Source organism: Ostrinia furnacalis, unplaced genomic scaffold (assembly GCF_004193835.3).
Source record: "Ostrinia furnacalis isolate ACB-3 unplaced genomic scaffold, ASM419383v2 OfSCF2800, whole genome shotgun sequence".
Lineage (NCBI taxonomy): Eukaryota > Metazoa > Arthropoda > Insecta > Lepidoptera > Crambidae > Ostrinia > Ostrinia furnacalis.
In genome coordinates, this window is record NW_021133039.1 from 404,628 (window position 1) to 421,202 (window position 16,575).

Sequence of the window (16,575 nt, forward strand, 5' to 3'; positions counted from 1 at the left end):
AAAAAAGCTCAATTTGTTTGAACAGCAAACTTTTGTATTATGTTGCATATAGGTAATTGGATCATAATTATTGCCTGTAATATTTTTTTCTCAGACTTCATTCATAAAGTGCACAGTCTAGTCGCGCACAGTTCTATGCTTCATCAAGTCTAGACAAACTAATAACAATGCTTCTACAATTACCCAATGAATACTGAGTTTTTATTGCCAGTGCGTTTAACTTTTACGACTTGAGCCGCACCAGAGTGCAGTTAGACACTCCATCGATACTATTATCTTTTATTCTTATTCATTCATTGTTGGAGCAGAAATGTTTCAGCTCACCGAGATATTTTTTTTTTTCAGTATATTCCATAAATGACATGCTATGGTCATAAAACCATACAGCCTAGCTCACAGCAACCTGTAGTGTCGATGTTATACTCATATCAACAATCCCACTGGCATGAAAAAAGACTTGAATTCCCCCTTCAATACTATTCAAGCGGCCTCTGTCGTTAGTCTTTTAAATCCGAATTAACATCTGCCGCGACAGTTTGATTATAAATTAATGCTAACATAATATTCCACCGGATATTATTGTAAGCAAGAATTATTTCTGTAGCTAAAAAGTTTCAGCTCGATAATTTCTAAAAGACGTAGGTAGGAGTTGTTCGGTATAAATAAAAGTGTACGAGCGATTATTTGGCTCAATGTACGCAATTTTATTAGTAATAAATATCGGTGGGTCTGGTGTTTATCCATTAAACGTATCAAGATGGAAGACTATCGGAACTCTGTTAAACTCTCTTCTCCTCTAAATAAATAAACTTAGGACATTAAAACAGATAAAAGTCCGACCTGTCCTCAACAGTAGACTTACTTTAAACTGAAATGGTCCTGAAAGATGATTATTAGTAATTATAGTTCTTGCAACTCACGAAGGCGAGTGAGCTTTATTTGTGTGTGTACGTGTACATGCACAATATGCACATAACGATAGTGTATGTCTATCAAAAGTTTTGAAACTGAAGTCGAAGCGAGTCACCACACATGTAAAGCTCACTCGCCTTCGTGAATTGCAACAACTACATATACTCATATCAAAGTTGGTGACTCATACTCTAAAAATTGTCAAATGCAATATGTATTACGAAAACATTTGAAAAAACCGCCTACTACTCAATAAAATAATAATCAGGAAAACTCTACATGACAAAGCGCAGTGTCAACGTGACATTAAAATATTTACCACTTCCTGTCGAAAGATGTTCCAATTTTGAATTTGATTTAAAAGTCACTGCTGACAGGCATTTCCTTCTATTTTCAAATATTGTTTCTTTTCCCACGAATGTTTTCAAACTATGCTGAATGTCACAATCGTGTTTCCCTGAAGACAAATGATTTTCATCTCTATTTTTGATGTATCCCATCACCTGAACTTCCTGGTGAATATTAAAGGCAATAAAAGACAGATAAAATGTATAGTTTATACAGATGACGAGGAATTTTCATTAATTAATTAATGAGGTCAGAGTATTTATGTCAAAGCAGCGCAACGGTCGGCGCGCGAACGACATCGACTGTCACCCAGCGTTCACCTGCGCCCGGCATTGCTTCTAATTTTAAAAATTCATATTTCGACTTCCGTTCTCAAATGGGAATTGGCGCGATCTGCTTGAAAGTTATTCGTGGCAAACAAATTAAATTATCTAAATTAGCAGAAAGCCAATGCAAAAATATTCTGAGCTAGTTTTCTATGAGTGACGATAGCAAGCTTAATAGATGTCCAAAAATGTAAAATAACAATTCTGAAAGTTCATCGTAACCTGAAGTGAAAATCATGCTCTCTATTTAACTTTATTTCATTTTACGTACTTTTGTTTAGTTAATGACCTATGTTCTTTCTACCTAATGTTTATTATCAATATTTACACTTATTTGCTTAGCTTCATGAATTGAGTAGGTCAACAAAAAATAATATGTAACTTTAAATACTTGCATATTTCAAGTTTAAGCGCTAAAATTGTTTCATAACCCGAACTTAGTTGCCAAAAACAAAAAAAAACAACCAGTTTGTCATCAGCGCCATATGGCAGGCTTAGCGCGTGCTCGTCCAAAAAAAGAACGAACATTTTCGCGGGTCTCGAGTTTCGGCGGACATGTTTAAAAGTAAAAAGTCGCGCAGCTGCCGCGGGGTCTAAGGTTACTGTCGCATGTGCTGCCGCAGGAATTCTTGCACGTTATTAAAAATGATAAAGCGGTCCCGAGAAGTGATTAATTCTGTATTGTCCGTGAACTGATGATTCGGGGCTCAGCAAAGATACGAGTACCTATTGTTTTCAATTCTGTAAGAGTAGTAGATAGGGGCAGTAGAAATAGAATTTATTACACCTTATTGACTTAAAATTAATGTACAATCAATCAAAATCAATTTAAAGCTATCAGTGAATGTTAAAAATTATAAAGGACAATTAACACACACCCTAACTATAGTATAAGTCCTACATATTATATCTTGTGTATATTGACGAGGTATCTAATGACATTGTCTGCGCTCAAAGAAATATGGGAAACGCTCATTGAATTATTCATCTGTGATGAATATTTTCGCGATATAGCAAAGATATGACGCCCGTAATGACTGGAGTAGGACTATTAACATTGTTGCAAATAATTTCAGCACAAATGTACAACGCGTGCGCAATTGTTGAATTACAGGTTATTAGTCGATGACCGTTGAATAATTACTATAAATGCAGCTTTTTAAACCGTAAATGTGTTAAGCCAATAATATAAATTACACCTCTTTAAATGTAGTCGCTATAAATGGGCACATTAACACGACTCAGATTTGCTTGATTAAGCATTTCATGCGTATTTGATCTCACAAGATGCTATCTTGATTGCTAATGTAAGCCGTAACTACCTATAACACCTATTATGAATATTCACAGACTAATTCAGATTTTAGGATTGGGTTTTCCCCAAACCAAAAACGAGATTCGTCCATCGAGTGATGTTGAATGTCAATCGCAACTGGCTGAATAGATTTTATTCCTTTGCCTGAGACTCGGTCGAGGCAAAGGAGTAAAATCTATTCAGCCAGTTGAGGTGTTCTGCGCCAATGGAGGAGTAGTGGCGCGACCTTTCGACCTGCGCGCGAGGCGTGGCCGCGCCCGATTGGCTCGCCCCGCCCCCCGCCGCGCCCCACGCCTCCTCGCGAGAGCGCGCGTTTCGTACCAGATGAAACTCCTTTGTACCACAGATTGTGTATCGTTTTATCTATACGATATGACCAATAATACCAATATGCCAATATTGTTTGGGACTTCGAGGTTGGGTGGAGTGAATGAGTCGTTGTAAAAGTATGAGATGAGTCTCTATTTTCATGGCTGTTCGAGAAAACTTGTAATAGTGTATTAGCTCCTAACTAAATCCAATTGGAAAAGTTACAATGTTGAATTAAGTTATAAAAAATTATATTAATCATTTAATTGTTACAATAATACCTACGTAAGATATTTATAAATACAATAGTAAGATAGAGTCATCATAATAAATAACATACAACAAAGATTATCTTAGTTTGTAAGGATAGTATGAAAATAATGTCATCAACACTTAATTCAATTAAGTAATTAATCTAACGACTCAAGACATCAAAGTGACTCGTCAGGCGATTCTTTGGTTAATTAATTTTAATCAGACAATTATGAAACCCTTATAAACATAACAAAACGGAAACAATTTCTTCTCATCTAATTTACTTTGTAAGTGGTCTATCCTCTATTTAGTACAAAGAACGCAAAGCTATTTTCTCACTCACAATGCGTTGAGTGTGTCCTCTAGCGCGGAAGGTCGCAGGGTCAGCTCCCGGGAGTGCTTTTTCTGTTTCCTCACAATTTATTGCTCTTGTTTTAGAAAAGCGAGGACTTGTAATTAGCCACTTTTGCTTCATTAAAATATTTCTATTTGTTTCACTGACAGCCGCGTGATTTGTTCGCGCTTTGTTGTTTATTTTCTGACGTTTCTGTAGTTTGTTACGCGTGAAACTACATTGAACGTGTTTTTAACTTAAAATGGGGTGTTAGTTTCGCATTGGAATGCCATTGTGTTTTAAATTATTTTACTATTGAGTTCGCTTCAATTAAAACTAATTACTTAACTTCAAAAGTTTTACAGGACGTATTATCAAGCGTAAAACTTATGCCAACTTGCTCTTTTATTATTTGAGAACCCCTTGGCCTGGTATATTTATCATCTGTTCGCTTACCAGCCTACACTACTATTCCACCTGCACTAGCGAGTGCAAGTCCGCGGGGCAAATATAACATTGAATTTATTAAGCATTAGGATTCGTATTCGCTTTTTCTTTTCTGCACAGTTTAAAGTTTCTTTAAATCCTGCTTAAAGTTACAGCTGGAAAATCTATTATTTAGTCAATGTTTATTGTTATTACATAAAATATTATAATTCACTATAACTTTCATTAACTAACAGAAACAATGTCACAATAGCAACCTTATCAACCACCATCATCCGGCGCCGAAGGGAAATGAATGGATGTGTACATCTGACATTGTAACTTCGGCTCATATCGCACTTCCCACGAATCGTAAATATTTATGTATTAGGGGGAAATAATTGACGTTTGTAAAACATACCTTATTAATATTCAAATGCTTAACCACGTAAAGGACTTTTAAATGCCCTATTTATCATACAGGGTTCAGCACTTTTTTAAATTATATCTCAATTCTCGAAGGAATAGTTATAGGATGAAAAAGTAGGCCAAGATTAACTCATGTACCTACAATCGAAAGAAACAGTAAAGAACGTGTACTAAAGGTGCTAGCAGAGTCCACGGATGCGTGAAAATTGCATCACCGACAAGAGCAAAGTTCTTCAATTATGAAAGAATATCACTCGATTTACAATAACAAATATAGTCGGAAGTTTTTCAGGGTGGACTAAATTTATTTTTCATTGTATAACAATAAATAATTAATTACTGAAAGCTGAAGGTCTACCTACTTTACCATTCGCTTCTATTTCGCTGAACTCTCGCTTAGGAATATTCCGTTTCGGCTCGCGCGCTCGGATAGCGCGTGACGTGTCACGGCGAGCGGTCAGCACTCGCAGACAATAGCGCGCGATTACTGACCCCGCGCGCACGCCGCACGCACACTAGCAAACATTACTTACATGCACCCATTGAGTGATCGCTGAAAATATCATAAAGGTCAATTTATAGACCCACATGCAAAATAAAGCACAAAAGCACATGCACATAATGACTGAAAATATCACAAAGGTCAACTTAATACACATATTAAGTAGTTTTAGTACAAATATCGCTGTAAAAGGAGCTACTTTGCAACAAAAATGGATAGTCTGATCTGCTGTCGACTGTACGTACAGTGTATATGCACCTAATGACTGATGACTGAAAATATTATTAATATCTAGGTATTTATAGAATAGACACACCAATTTCGCATATGTTTCAGTTACTCGTAAATACGAGAAACTAAATAAATAGGTACTCTACGTGTACTTTGGAAATAGTCTTAACATTTTATGGTTAAGGTATTTTAAAAAGTTTTTAAAACATTCACATGTAACCATATCTCTGAATCACTAGCCATACACTTGAACAATAATGAAATTGATAATAAAAGCTTTCCCCTTTCGTAGCACGGTGTCTAATACGTTGATGTCGTTTTAACTACGACTAGGTTACTAGTGGTCAATGCTACGAATACTTTGTATGCACGATAGCTGTTTATGAAAATTACATGGAAACCATGAATACATTATTGCATGGAACTATACACGTCCATATCTTAATAAATTGCCAATACAATAACTAATAACCCTATTTTACAAAAACGATCACATTCTCAAGTTTTTGTACAAACTTATATGAATATTATAAGTCGTTACAATCGACATATTATTAAAAGCTATGTTTTAGAAGATCAGCCTACATCAGATTCTTGTAACAGCCATACACACACATTACAACTCCTCAACGCACATAATATGTAGTTGTCCATTTTTTCTGAAGCGTGAACGCCACAATGTAGAGTAATCAACAATGTTGTGGATAAAAAAAAATCTCACCCCTTTCTTGCAACAGTTCTTTATTGCTGAAATCTAAATCGTTTTCCAAACGAGACCCTCAAATACCAAGTTCATAAAATTGTGCATAGGTGCAAAACGAAGGTACTCTACTTCGAAGATGTCTTTCACCCTTTTCTTGCAACAGTTCAATATGGAGCTGCAAAACATCATCTTCTTTCAAACCACCCTCTTGCAACAGCTCTCATTAACGAGCTGAGACATCGAAATCGTTTTCCATACGAGACCCTCGAATTCGAAATTCGTACAGTACCTACCTAAGTAACGTCGTGCATAGGTGTGGGTGTACGCGGAACATAGAGACTATATGTATTGACGATGTCTTTCACCCTTTTCATATAACAATTCAGTATCGAACTGAAACATCTTTTTCCAAAGCAGACCCTCGAATTCGAAATTCGTACAGTAACGTTGTGCATAGGTGTGGGTGTACGCGGAACATAGAGACCATATTGACGATGTGTCTTACCCTTTTCTTATAACAGCTCAGTATTGAACTGAAACATCTTTTTCCAAAGCAGACCCTCGAATTCGAAATTCGTACAGTAACGTTGTGCATAGGTGTGGGTGTACGCGGAACATAGAGACCATATTGACGATGTGTCTTACCCTTTTCTTATAACAGCTCAGTATTGAACTGAAACATCTTTTTCCAAAGCAGACCCTCGAATTCGAAATTCGTACAGTAACGTTGTGCATAGGTGTGGGTGTACGCGGAACATAGAGACCATATTGACGATGTGTCTTACCCTTTTCTTATAACAGCTCAGTATTGAACTGAAACATCTTTTTCCAAAGCAGACCCTCGAATTCGAAATTCGTACAGTAACGTTGTGCATAGGTGTGGGTGTACGCGGAACATAGAGACCATATTGACGATGTGTCTTACCCTTTTCTTATAACAGCTCAGTATTGAACTGAAACATCTTTTTCCAAAGCAGACCCTCGAATTCGAAATTCGTACAGTAACGTTGTGCATAGGTGTGGGTGTACGCGGAACATAGAGACCATATTGACGATGTGTCTTACCCTTTTCTTATAACAATTCAGTATCGAACTGAAACATCTTTTTCCAAAGCAGACCCTCGAATTCGAAATTCGTACAGTAACGTTGTGCATAGGTGTGTGTAGCAGAACAAAGGGCGCGCCGTGAACCGCGACGGTCGCGCTCCGGCGCCGCCCGCGCCCGCGCACGCCGCGATTGTCCTGATTTGTTTTACCGACGGCTTTTTGTCTGACACCATAACGTGTGCTGTTAAAAAGCCAGACGACTTTTTTAATACTTCGTCCGAATACGTTTTCATTAAGATCTGACCTTGGACGAAGATCTAACTTGTAGGCGTTGACAAATCATTGAGACTTCATTCAAATTGCACGTTAGTTGTCTTATGCACTAAACGTATCTGATATTATAAAACCTTAAATCATATTTGTAATTTTGACTTCTTGTATTAAAACATCATTGCTGTTTTAGTTTAGAAACTGTTGCCTGTTCTGCTATTCCCTTTAATCAAGAAGGTAATGTAAAGCTATGGTCAATCGTAACTGCAAGACACATGGCCCGCAAAAGAATCGTTCGTGAAATATCTCAATCAACATAAACAACTCAGCTCATGTATAGGCCTCTCCAACTAATTAAGCGAACTCTGTAGCATCATTACTTTGTTGATGTATTGTCTTAAGTTCCTTATTTAATTTCCAGGCGGGTACACAACAGGAGGTCCCCGCGAGACCCCCGGCTACGGCTACACGGAGGCGTCGGGCGCGCAAGGAGCCCCCGCGCCCACGGCCGCGTCTCCTTTAGAGGAGTACTACCAGCCGGAGTACCCCGCGCCCCCCGCCGCGCCCCCCGCGCCCTCCTACCTGGAGGACTACTACCACCACCCGCACGCGCACACGCAGCCGCTGCTGCCGCACGAGCCCAAGTACCAGCCGCATGCGTACTCCAAGCCCTATCCCAGAGGTCAGTCACAATTGTTTACTCATTCACATGCCTAACTAAAGCTCTGTATCCACTTAGTGCTCAGGCTTGCTTCAGGTCTCTTCACTTGAGCGGCTTGGCCAAATGAGCCGCTCATTTGCTTGATAATGCTCAAGTGGATACAAGGCTTTGATCCATAAATGTGTCTTGGCATCCGACAATAAGAATCAACTCCGATCTATTCTGCGCCACCTCTCGCCAATTATCGACGTGGAGATCGCGCAGGTCCTTAGCAACTACGCCTCCCCAGTGTTATTTGGGACCCATTCTAGTTAAAAATAACTAAATAGCGAGCACGTTTCTCTCCGAATCGGAAATGTTCCGATATATCCTATCATCATTAAGTTTCACTATCGAATATAATAATAAATAAGTATCTTAATATCCGAATAGGAGAGCCTCTTCCAAAAGTAATTCACAAAGTTCAAAAATAACCAGCAATTAAGTGCGGACCGCGGCGACCAATTAGCGCGCTGCAACGCGACGCCGGCTAACAGACAGATGAAAGATCCAAATGTTAACGAGTTTGTCCCGAAATCTGATCCGGACATCAATTTAGCACAGCGCTCCTTTCATTGTTGTCATCGGCCCGCCGAGCTGGAAATTGTTACATTCATTCCAGACATTTTTGGCAAATTCGTTCGTTATTTATACGAGACATTCAGTCTTTCGACATGGTGTTTTACAAGCACATTTTAGAGATCATGAACTTCTCTATATTATCTGTAGTATTGAATTCATATCCGTATAAGTCACGCGGTCATCCCTTACTTTCGGCGTTTAAATATTCTCTTTTACGCTTTTACCACTAGCTTTTCTATGATAGCCTAGGTAATTCTATGTAGAGCTATAAGGCTCTAAGGTCATCTAGTTTTCCAACGCATTTGTGCTCTCAATCTTTCATAAACTGGCTACTTAGATACTTATTAGGTAACATCATATATAAACCTACTAGCTGACCCGGCGAACTTTGTTCCGCCTTAATGGCAATAAATAAGCAGACTTTTTTTTTGTTTCGAACGGGAAAAAAAGTATCCTATGTCCTTCTCCTGGCACTAAACTACCTCCCTGACAATTTTCAGCTAAATCAGTTCAGCCGTTCTTGAGTTATAAGCGAAGTAACTAACACGACTTTCTTTTATATATATAGATTATTAGCACCGTTTGAAAGAGCTCGTGAAGTACTTTCAGGATCAGTAACCAGTTTTTCGATATCTTGTATAGTTTAGAAATAATCGAGTGAGATCACTTATCGTTTCCACCCTGTATACGTCTACCAAAAACTTAGCTAAATGCGACCTTAATAACACCAATTCTTTACAAATCTTTAATGTAATAAATTGTTTTCTCTTGTCCCAGGAGCGGGCGGCAGGTACGGCGGCGAGGGCTACGGCGAGAGCTACGCGCCCGAGTACGGCGGCGCGTGCGCCGAGTGGGCCGAGTGGCCGAGCGAGCAGCACGCGCTCATTCCGCAGGACAAGCTCGCCTACCCCGCCTCGGGGCCCTGCTTCACCGGTGCGTGTACACTACTAAAACTTACAAGTTTTTATACCTACGTAAAGTTATGTGGTAAAGCAAACCAGCTGGGCTAGGATGCGCTATCTTATTGATGATTTTAGACGACAAATGTATGGGCTTATCGTGACTTACTTGACTTGTCCTATGTCCCCTAGATGGGGCAGAGGGCGTCCACAACAGTCCTCCATCTCGTTCGGTCTTGAGCTTCGCGCTTGATCTCGCTCCAAGTCTTGCAAATGCGATGCGTGCAAATTCGATAAAATGCCTCGGTAAAAAAATATCGTAGCGCGGTTAGGTTAGGTTAGAGCATCTTATTTTCCCTTATGACGCAGTATTGGACATAAATAATGAAGTATCATGTAAACACTATACACTACTTCATTGCTAGTTGTATGCCTTGACTTGTTCAATTAAAATAACATTGTATTTAGACCTTCGCCATTATTAATACATTCGTAGCACGTAGTTGCTACGACGGTGCTACGAAAAATCGAATGTCACAAAATCACTGCAAAAAGCTTTAAGATTAGTTTAAAGAAACTTGTGACTTCTTAAAAATGGCTGAAACCAAAAATATCGCTCCTCCTTTAAGATAGATTCTTACGTTAGTTGTTCGAATGACTCCGTGTCTAGTATATCGTAAAGCAACTGTACATGACGTGCGCAGGTTCAGGGCCCATCCAACTATGGCAGTTCCTGCTGGAGCTGCTCACCGACAAGAGCTGCCAGGGCTTCATCTCGTGGACCGGCGACGGCTGGGAGTTCAAGCTCACCGACCCCGATGAGGTACGTTATCTTTGCTTTTGAATTTGCAATTATTTCATCTAAAACAAATGAGCTACGTAGGTAGATGTTCGATAGGTACACATTCTTTTGTTTTTTCTTTCGACTAATGACTGAATTCGAAACCGAAGGCGTTGAATACAGGCCGCTATCATTGTGGAAATCATTGGGGGAGGCCTGTGTTCAGTAGTGCAACAGTGGATGGTCCTATGGCTGAAATGATGATAATGATGCTGAATCACTGAATAGTAGAAAAAGCACTTCAACTTTTTTTGTTCCATAGAAATTAAAGGATTATATTTTTCCCGACTGCGCCAGAAAAAGCGTTTTGTTTTTCGAGTGTATGTATGTATTTTGTAAAGATAAGTTGATAATAAAATTCCATTAACTCGATGCAGGTGGCAAGGCGCTGGGGGATCCGCAAGAACAAGCCCAAGATGAACTACGAAAAGCTGTCGCGAGGCCTGCGCTACTATTACGACAAGAACATCATCCACAAGACTGCCGGCAAGCGCTACGTCTACCGCTTCGTGTGTGACCTGCAGAGCTTGCTCGGGTAAGAACTAAGAACTTTACGATTTATGTAGTTTTATACTTTAGATTTTAGATCCAGCTGCAAACTGTAATGAGCTTAACCCAGGCGGGATTAATGACTACATTTGAATGTGAGTGATTATTAAAGGGATTATGGTTCTCTACCATAGTGGAGGAGGCTCATGGTCCAGTAGGCCTAAGATACGCGCCGTGATAGGCGGTTATCACGCCATTTTATCGATTTTGTCCATACAAATTGACGTCGATAAAAGTTATCATAGCGCGCATCTTAGGTCTACAGCAGTGGACTGTAAAGGGCTGTTAATGATAATTATGATATTTGTATGTGGAACTTGACATTCACTGGTTGGGTTTTTATTGGCGGTCAAGCTGTAGATCCTAGTTATACAGGAATTACAACGAGAGGAGGGAATAATCCCATAACCCCAGACGGGGAAAAAGCTAGCGCGAATACTCGCCTTTTTTTCTAGACTTCATGCGTACCTACTCGTACCTAGTTTCAGTAAAGATGTGTACTTTATCTAACTCAAGTGAATGTAGTGTGTGCTGGCTCAATCAGTGTTTTATACTGTTTCAAGTAGAGTATGAATTAATTCCGATTATTACAGTTTGTTTCTGTAAATTTTTTTCCTGATGTTCACTTAACATAGAAAGTTATAAATGCATTATACTTAGATGTCATTTCCATAATAATATTTCATGTCAACTCTACTTTAAAATGTATTAAGGTAGCTCTACTTAAATGAATGTGATAATATTAAACATTACCCTACATTACCTAATATGCATAATATATTTTCCTGAAAAACACCTCTGCTGCGCGAAAAAGAACAAAATAATAAAATAAAACCCAAATCGGTTTCAAATGTTTCAAGTTTGCTTATAAAACAGACAACATTCTAACGTGATATTTTTATTTCGCAGTATATCACCGGAACAGCTGCATGCGATGTATGAGCCCAAAATGGAGAAGAAAGACGACGACTGAGAAGAAACGCGCCGCCACCCACCCTCACTCGACACACCATACGATGTACTTCGAACAGCTCTATCAATCTCTTCGCATACAACACTTCGTAAAAACGTGTGACGATTAGCTGTCTAACAACCATGTGTATAAGAAAATAAATACTTGCGAATAAAACACAAGACAGCTTGCGTTGCTCGCTTTTATGAAGATTTTTCCGACTGAAATGAATTTACACAAAAAATACCGTACATCCTTGTATGTACTTGTTGCCAGTTTTCGATTTCACTTTTCAGCTACATTATGTAGACCAAAAATATTATTAAAACTTCATCAGAAACATGGTACATAAGACCAGAATATTTAATAAGATACACGATAATTTTAAAACACGTATCGATACGATTTTGAACTCGTGAACTGAATCTTCCTATCAGTTAGTCGCGTTTGTATTTAATCTAAAATAATAACTACTACAACAGGTTCTTTAGCTTTGTTTGTATGAAAACTTTCACCTAATAATGTCGGATTTGATCTCATACACAACCACCAGTGGATTTTATATTATTAACTACTAACCCATACTCAAGGTTCTATTTCATGAGGGGCTGCTCAGCGAGCGATAAACACAATTTCATCAGTTTGTCAAATGCCGCAGGTATTGCTAACGAGTCCTTCGCTGTATCGCTCGCGTGCACGCCGTTTCACAACACAATTTTATTACTAAGTACCTACCTACCAGAATAACCAACGGTGCCTTAAATTTGCTGTTATTGTTCGTTTTTGCAGAAAGCATTCATTATCATTGTTTTAATGTGGTAAGCGCCAGTATTATGAGGCACTACATCTATTTAATGATATTACTTGTAACGAATCGTAGTCAAGTGCCACAAAGGTACTGCATCTTTGGTATCTACCCCTGAAATTAAAAGTCAATTTTGTCGAAACTGAAAACTTTAGTGCTAAAATAGAAAATTTCGGCTATAATTTTAACGATAACTGTAAATATAAGTTAATTTTGTTACTTTATAAAAATAATTAGGTATTATATTATAATAGGTAATAAGTGTTGTATGTTTGATTCGCAAATTGTTGCAATATGCGGTTAAATTAATGCATAGTTAAAATGACAGAAATAGAACGATTTTTAAATATTTAATACCCAAAAGTCCAAAGATTTTTTAATCTCAAATTCCCACCAATTGGTAAACATATCGTTAAATTACCAAAGGGGACTTCTCATCTGTCTTTTATTCCAAAATTTCATTTTCCTCATTTAAGTTTATTGAACATCGACACCATCGCCAGTGCAAACAGTTTCACTGAGAATATCCAAACTGCAAACGAAAATGTTAACAACACCGGGTGACGTCACTTGTCGCTGATCTCGTGGTAAGGGATTGTATGTCTTACTAGTTATGAAATTAATTAGTTGTATTATTTTCAATTTTTGTAGATCCTAGCATACACCGAAGATATTTCGATAAGTTTTATTTTGTAAAGGTATTTCTCCTCCATCAATATCATACTTTTTTGTCATGTGCAATTCGGTCGGTGGTTTATTTTTAATTTTTTCGTAAGGTGCTGTTTTCTTAATTTTGAGAAGTCGAAATTTTGTTACAAAAAAGAACAATGTCTTCCCCGTCTTATCAATTGTAGGTCTAATGTATACTCCATAAATGCGTAAGTTTGTAAGTATGGTTGATTCGCAGTTACAATACCTATCTTCGAGCCCTATTGTTGTTGATACCTACCGCGATGAACGTTCAATGCCATTTTAAAGTGAGACCTATAGTAGTTACGGCCAAATTTTTGAATGTATAAGTGTCGTTGTATGTATTGATGGAAGATATAAATTTAAATATATATATTTACGAAATGACTCATTGTTTTCTTTCATTTAACTATGACATTCAATCTTAGCAATCTAAAAAAGCTAGATAAAAATAAAAATCACCAGAAAAGTGAGAATACAAATTACCGCTACTGAATAACTCAAAAGAGTAGGTAGAGTTCTCTCTATCAGAGTAGGTAAAGTCCTGGGTTCGATTCCCAGATAGAAAAAACTTTTTTTTTACACTGCGTATTTGTTCCGCAAGGTGGCGCATCGTGAAATCGGTCGTTGTGATAGCGATCTCTCTTGGGCACAGCCAACATGGTTTTTTTATTTTTAAGGAACGCGCGCTGGTAATTTAAGGAGCTTTTCCAGCTTCACCGGGCAGAGTGGCGAGTACAGAAGGTACTCTAGCCGTTTGGCGATCGTCGGTGCGCGTGCCGACGAGGCCGAGTGTGGGCTTCGCGAAGCGAAGCCCAGGCTCGGACACTGGTCCGGGGGACGGATTGGGGAGAACCGGCCCAGTACATGTGCCAACATGGTGCCGATACCATCTTACAGTGGGATGTGGGCCACAGTTCTAGCTACCAATTTCCGGTCATGTCATCTCTTTCTATCACAAAAGAATTACTTAACATTTGATGAAAGCGAAAGCAAAAACGGAAATGGGTAGCTGGAACTGTGGGCCACGCACGGTTCATATTTTGCTAAAAACCAACTGAAATGTTAACTACTAAGTTACCAACCTTAGTATAAAGCAATACAAATAAATCTAAGTGCAGAATAAGTTACCCGCCACTACTCCTCCTTTAATCCAAAGTTACACAAAGAAAAAAGCACTAACGTAATTTACATTAAAACTTGAAAATTGCTAATGCTAACTAATGTTAAAAACTGACTTCTTGGCTGTATGGCGTTATGTCTTTGCCTTTTCCAGAAAAAAGATACTTTTTCTCACGAAAGCTGTCACCTGTCAATGTCATTGATTGAACGGCTGATTTGAGGTTATATTTTACTAGATTTATTTAATTTTCACAAAACGAGTGAAATTATTTAGCAATGAAGCTTTCTCAGGTCTTATATCGACAACATATTGGATTTATGTTCAAAAAACATTGGATGATACAAGGCAAACGCGTACCTGTGGACACTGGTGTCGAAGACGCTTTGAAAGCAAAGGGGATCCCTGTGGAAGATGCTCTAGAATTCGTAAAAGATAAACCTGAAACCCATGAAAGGTGTGTTTGCTTTATTAACTTTTGTGAATAAACAATATATAAAGTCTGCTATAGACTATTTTATTCGATTTCATTTAAAATTTACAAAATTATTTCAGATTAAACATTGTTGGACAGTATGAACTGCCTCTGCCCCTTGATGAAAATCATCCAAATTACAAAGAGAAACCTTGCTACACTCTAAAGAACACTAATGTTCTTCTTGAAGGAATTTCTCAAGCCCAGGTTTTGACTAAAACCATCATTGCTGAAGACAAGTTACCTGTAAAAATAGAGGAGCTTGCTCAAATCGCAGCCCCTAAAGCGATACATGAGAATGTCAAAAAAGCAATATTATCAGCCAATGTCTTTGACTGTGAACAGGAAAAGTTGCCTAAAATTAAAGATCCGGCGCGTCCAGCATATAACTTCCCTAGGATACTGGGTATCACAGACAGAAGGCGAAAGTAAGTATTCTTCCTTAAACTAAATATCAAATTAATTTTTCTTTCCTTTCTATTATCCTATTTTTCTATTATCCTTATTAATTGCATTACAGCCAAATTCTAACAAACCGGCTTCTCCAACTGATAGAGAAAAGCAGTGACACAGAAGTCACGCAAACAAAGTATGTTGTCAATGATGTTAAGGCACACACAACATTTGATAAAGAAGATGACCTATTCCAATTTCAAGACATATGCAACATTCTAGTGACTAGTAATAAACCTGTAAAGCATGAGACAGAAAGAGACATACCATTTGTTGAGATCCCAGATTTGTATCCTATAAAACACACTATTACTTTGGATATGGATCATTTTTACAGTGAAACTAGTAGATATCGTAAGTATTGATGCCTCTTTCATTTAGTTTTTAATTTAACTTTATAAAAAAAGGTTTAGGTATGTTTTTAAGATCACATTGATATAATGTGACATTCATGATGTACTGGCACTTTAAATAAAAGTTTGAATCTCTTTTTTCAGCTATCAAACCAACTGTTAACATGCGTCACCCTCATACAACATGGCTGCATTACAATGCCACAGAGGTTGGCAACCTTTATGAAACTCCAGTCACACAAAGCCAGATCCTTGGTCGGTCTCTTACACATGCTTTTACTGTCGCCTCTGCATATGCAAAACAATTGCATGGGGTAAGTTGTTTATCATTGATGAGTGCATTTTTAGTGAGTTCTGTGCAGTATATTATCTATTTATTTGAAACTCTTCCCCAAATTGTGCTGTATAATTTTCGTATTTATCTTTTATTTGACAGTTCTTTTAATCTTTTATTTATTAAGATTTTATTTGTTGTTGTTTCAGGAAAATGTGAAAGATTTACCTGAACCAGTATACATTAATTGCATTCAAACTGATGGACAAAATTATCACTTTGGTGTACTTGAATTGAACACCTTGAATGTTGATGGAAATGAAGGAACTAAAAATTTATGGTACTGCAAAAATAACATGCAACTGTATGGCGCAAGTAAATACTTTGGTGGTATGCCTGTATTAGAAAACTACAACCCAAAAGTGTATGGTTACATTAACGCTTTTTACAATTGCTAGGCTAATTGAATATTTAA

General features: G+C 37.9%; 3 protein-coding genes across 8 annotated transcripts in view; all 3 read left to right on the top strand.

The window, feature by feature from the left end:
- pnt (ETS transcription factor pointed) overlaps positions 1-13,812 on the top strand; it is a 151,945-nt gene extending 138,133 nt beyond the window's left edge. For 5 of the 6 annotated variants that reach the window (XM_028309514.1, XM_028309515.1, XM_028309519.1 and 2 more), the window contains 5 exons: positions 7,829-8,089; positions 9,467-9,622; positions 10,293-10,411; positions 10,807-10,964; positions 11,888-13,812. In XM_028309514.1, the coding sequence (XP_028165315.1) occupies positions 7,829-8,089; positions 9,467-9,622; positions 10,293-10,411; positions 10,807-10,964; positions 11,888-11,951 (758 nt within the window). In that variant the 3' untranslated portion in view covers positions 11,952-13,812. The remainder of the gene's footprint in view (positions 1-7,828; positions 8,090-9,466; positions 9,623-10,292; positions 10,412-10,806; positions 10,965-11,887) is intronic. The other variant, XM_028309516.1, reaches the window with a different exon arrangement.
- Positions 1-16,575, top strand: part of LOC114356376 (uncharacterized protein K02A2.6-like) — a 341,613-nt gene that overhangs the window by 235,230 nt on the left and 89,808 nt on the right. The gene's annotated exons all lie outside the window — the stretch shown is intronic.
- Positions 14,729-16,564, top strand: mRpL37 (mitochondrial ribosomal protein L37). The gene is made up of 5 exons (XM_028309528.1): positions 14,729-15,002; positions 15,101-15,448; positions 15,541-15,827; positions 15,971-16,140; positions 16,310-16,564. The coding sequence occupies exons 1-5, from the start codon at positions 14,824-14,826 to the stop codon at positions 16,556-16,558; spliced, it is 1,233 nt and encodes a 410-aa protein (XP_028165329.1). The 5' UTR covers positions 14,729-14,823; the 3' UTR covers positions 16,559-16,564.

Bases quoted from the DNA above. Each gene is read 5' to 3' on its own strand.
- mRpL37 (XM_028309528.1), top strand. From the start codon at position 14,824: ATGAAGCTTTCTCAGGTCTTATATCGACAACATATTGGATTTATGTTC. The intron at 15,003-15,100 runs GTGTGTTTGCTT...AAATTATTTCAG, and splicing joins AAACCTGAAACCCATGAAAG to ATTAAACATTGTTGGACAGT. The intron at 15,828-15,970 runs GTAAGTATTGAT...CTCTTTTTTCAG, and splicing joins CAGTGAAACTAGTAGATATC to CTATCAAACCAACTGTTAAC.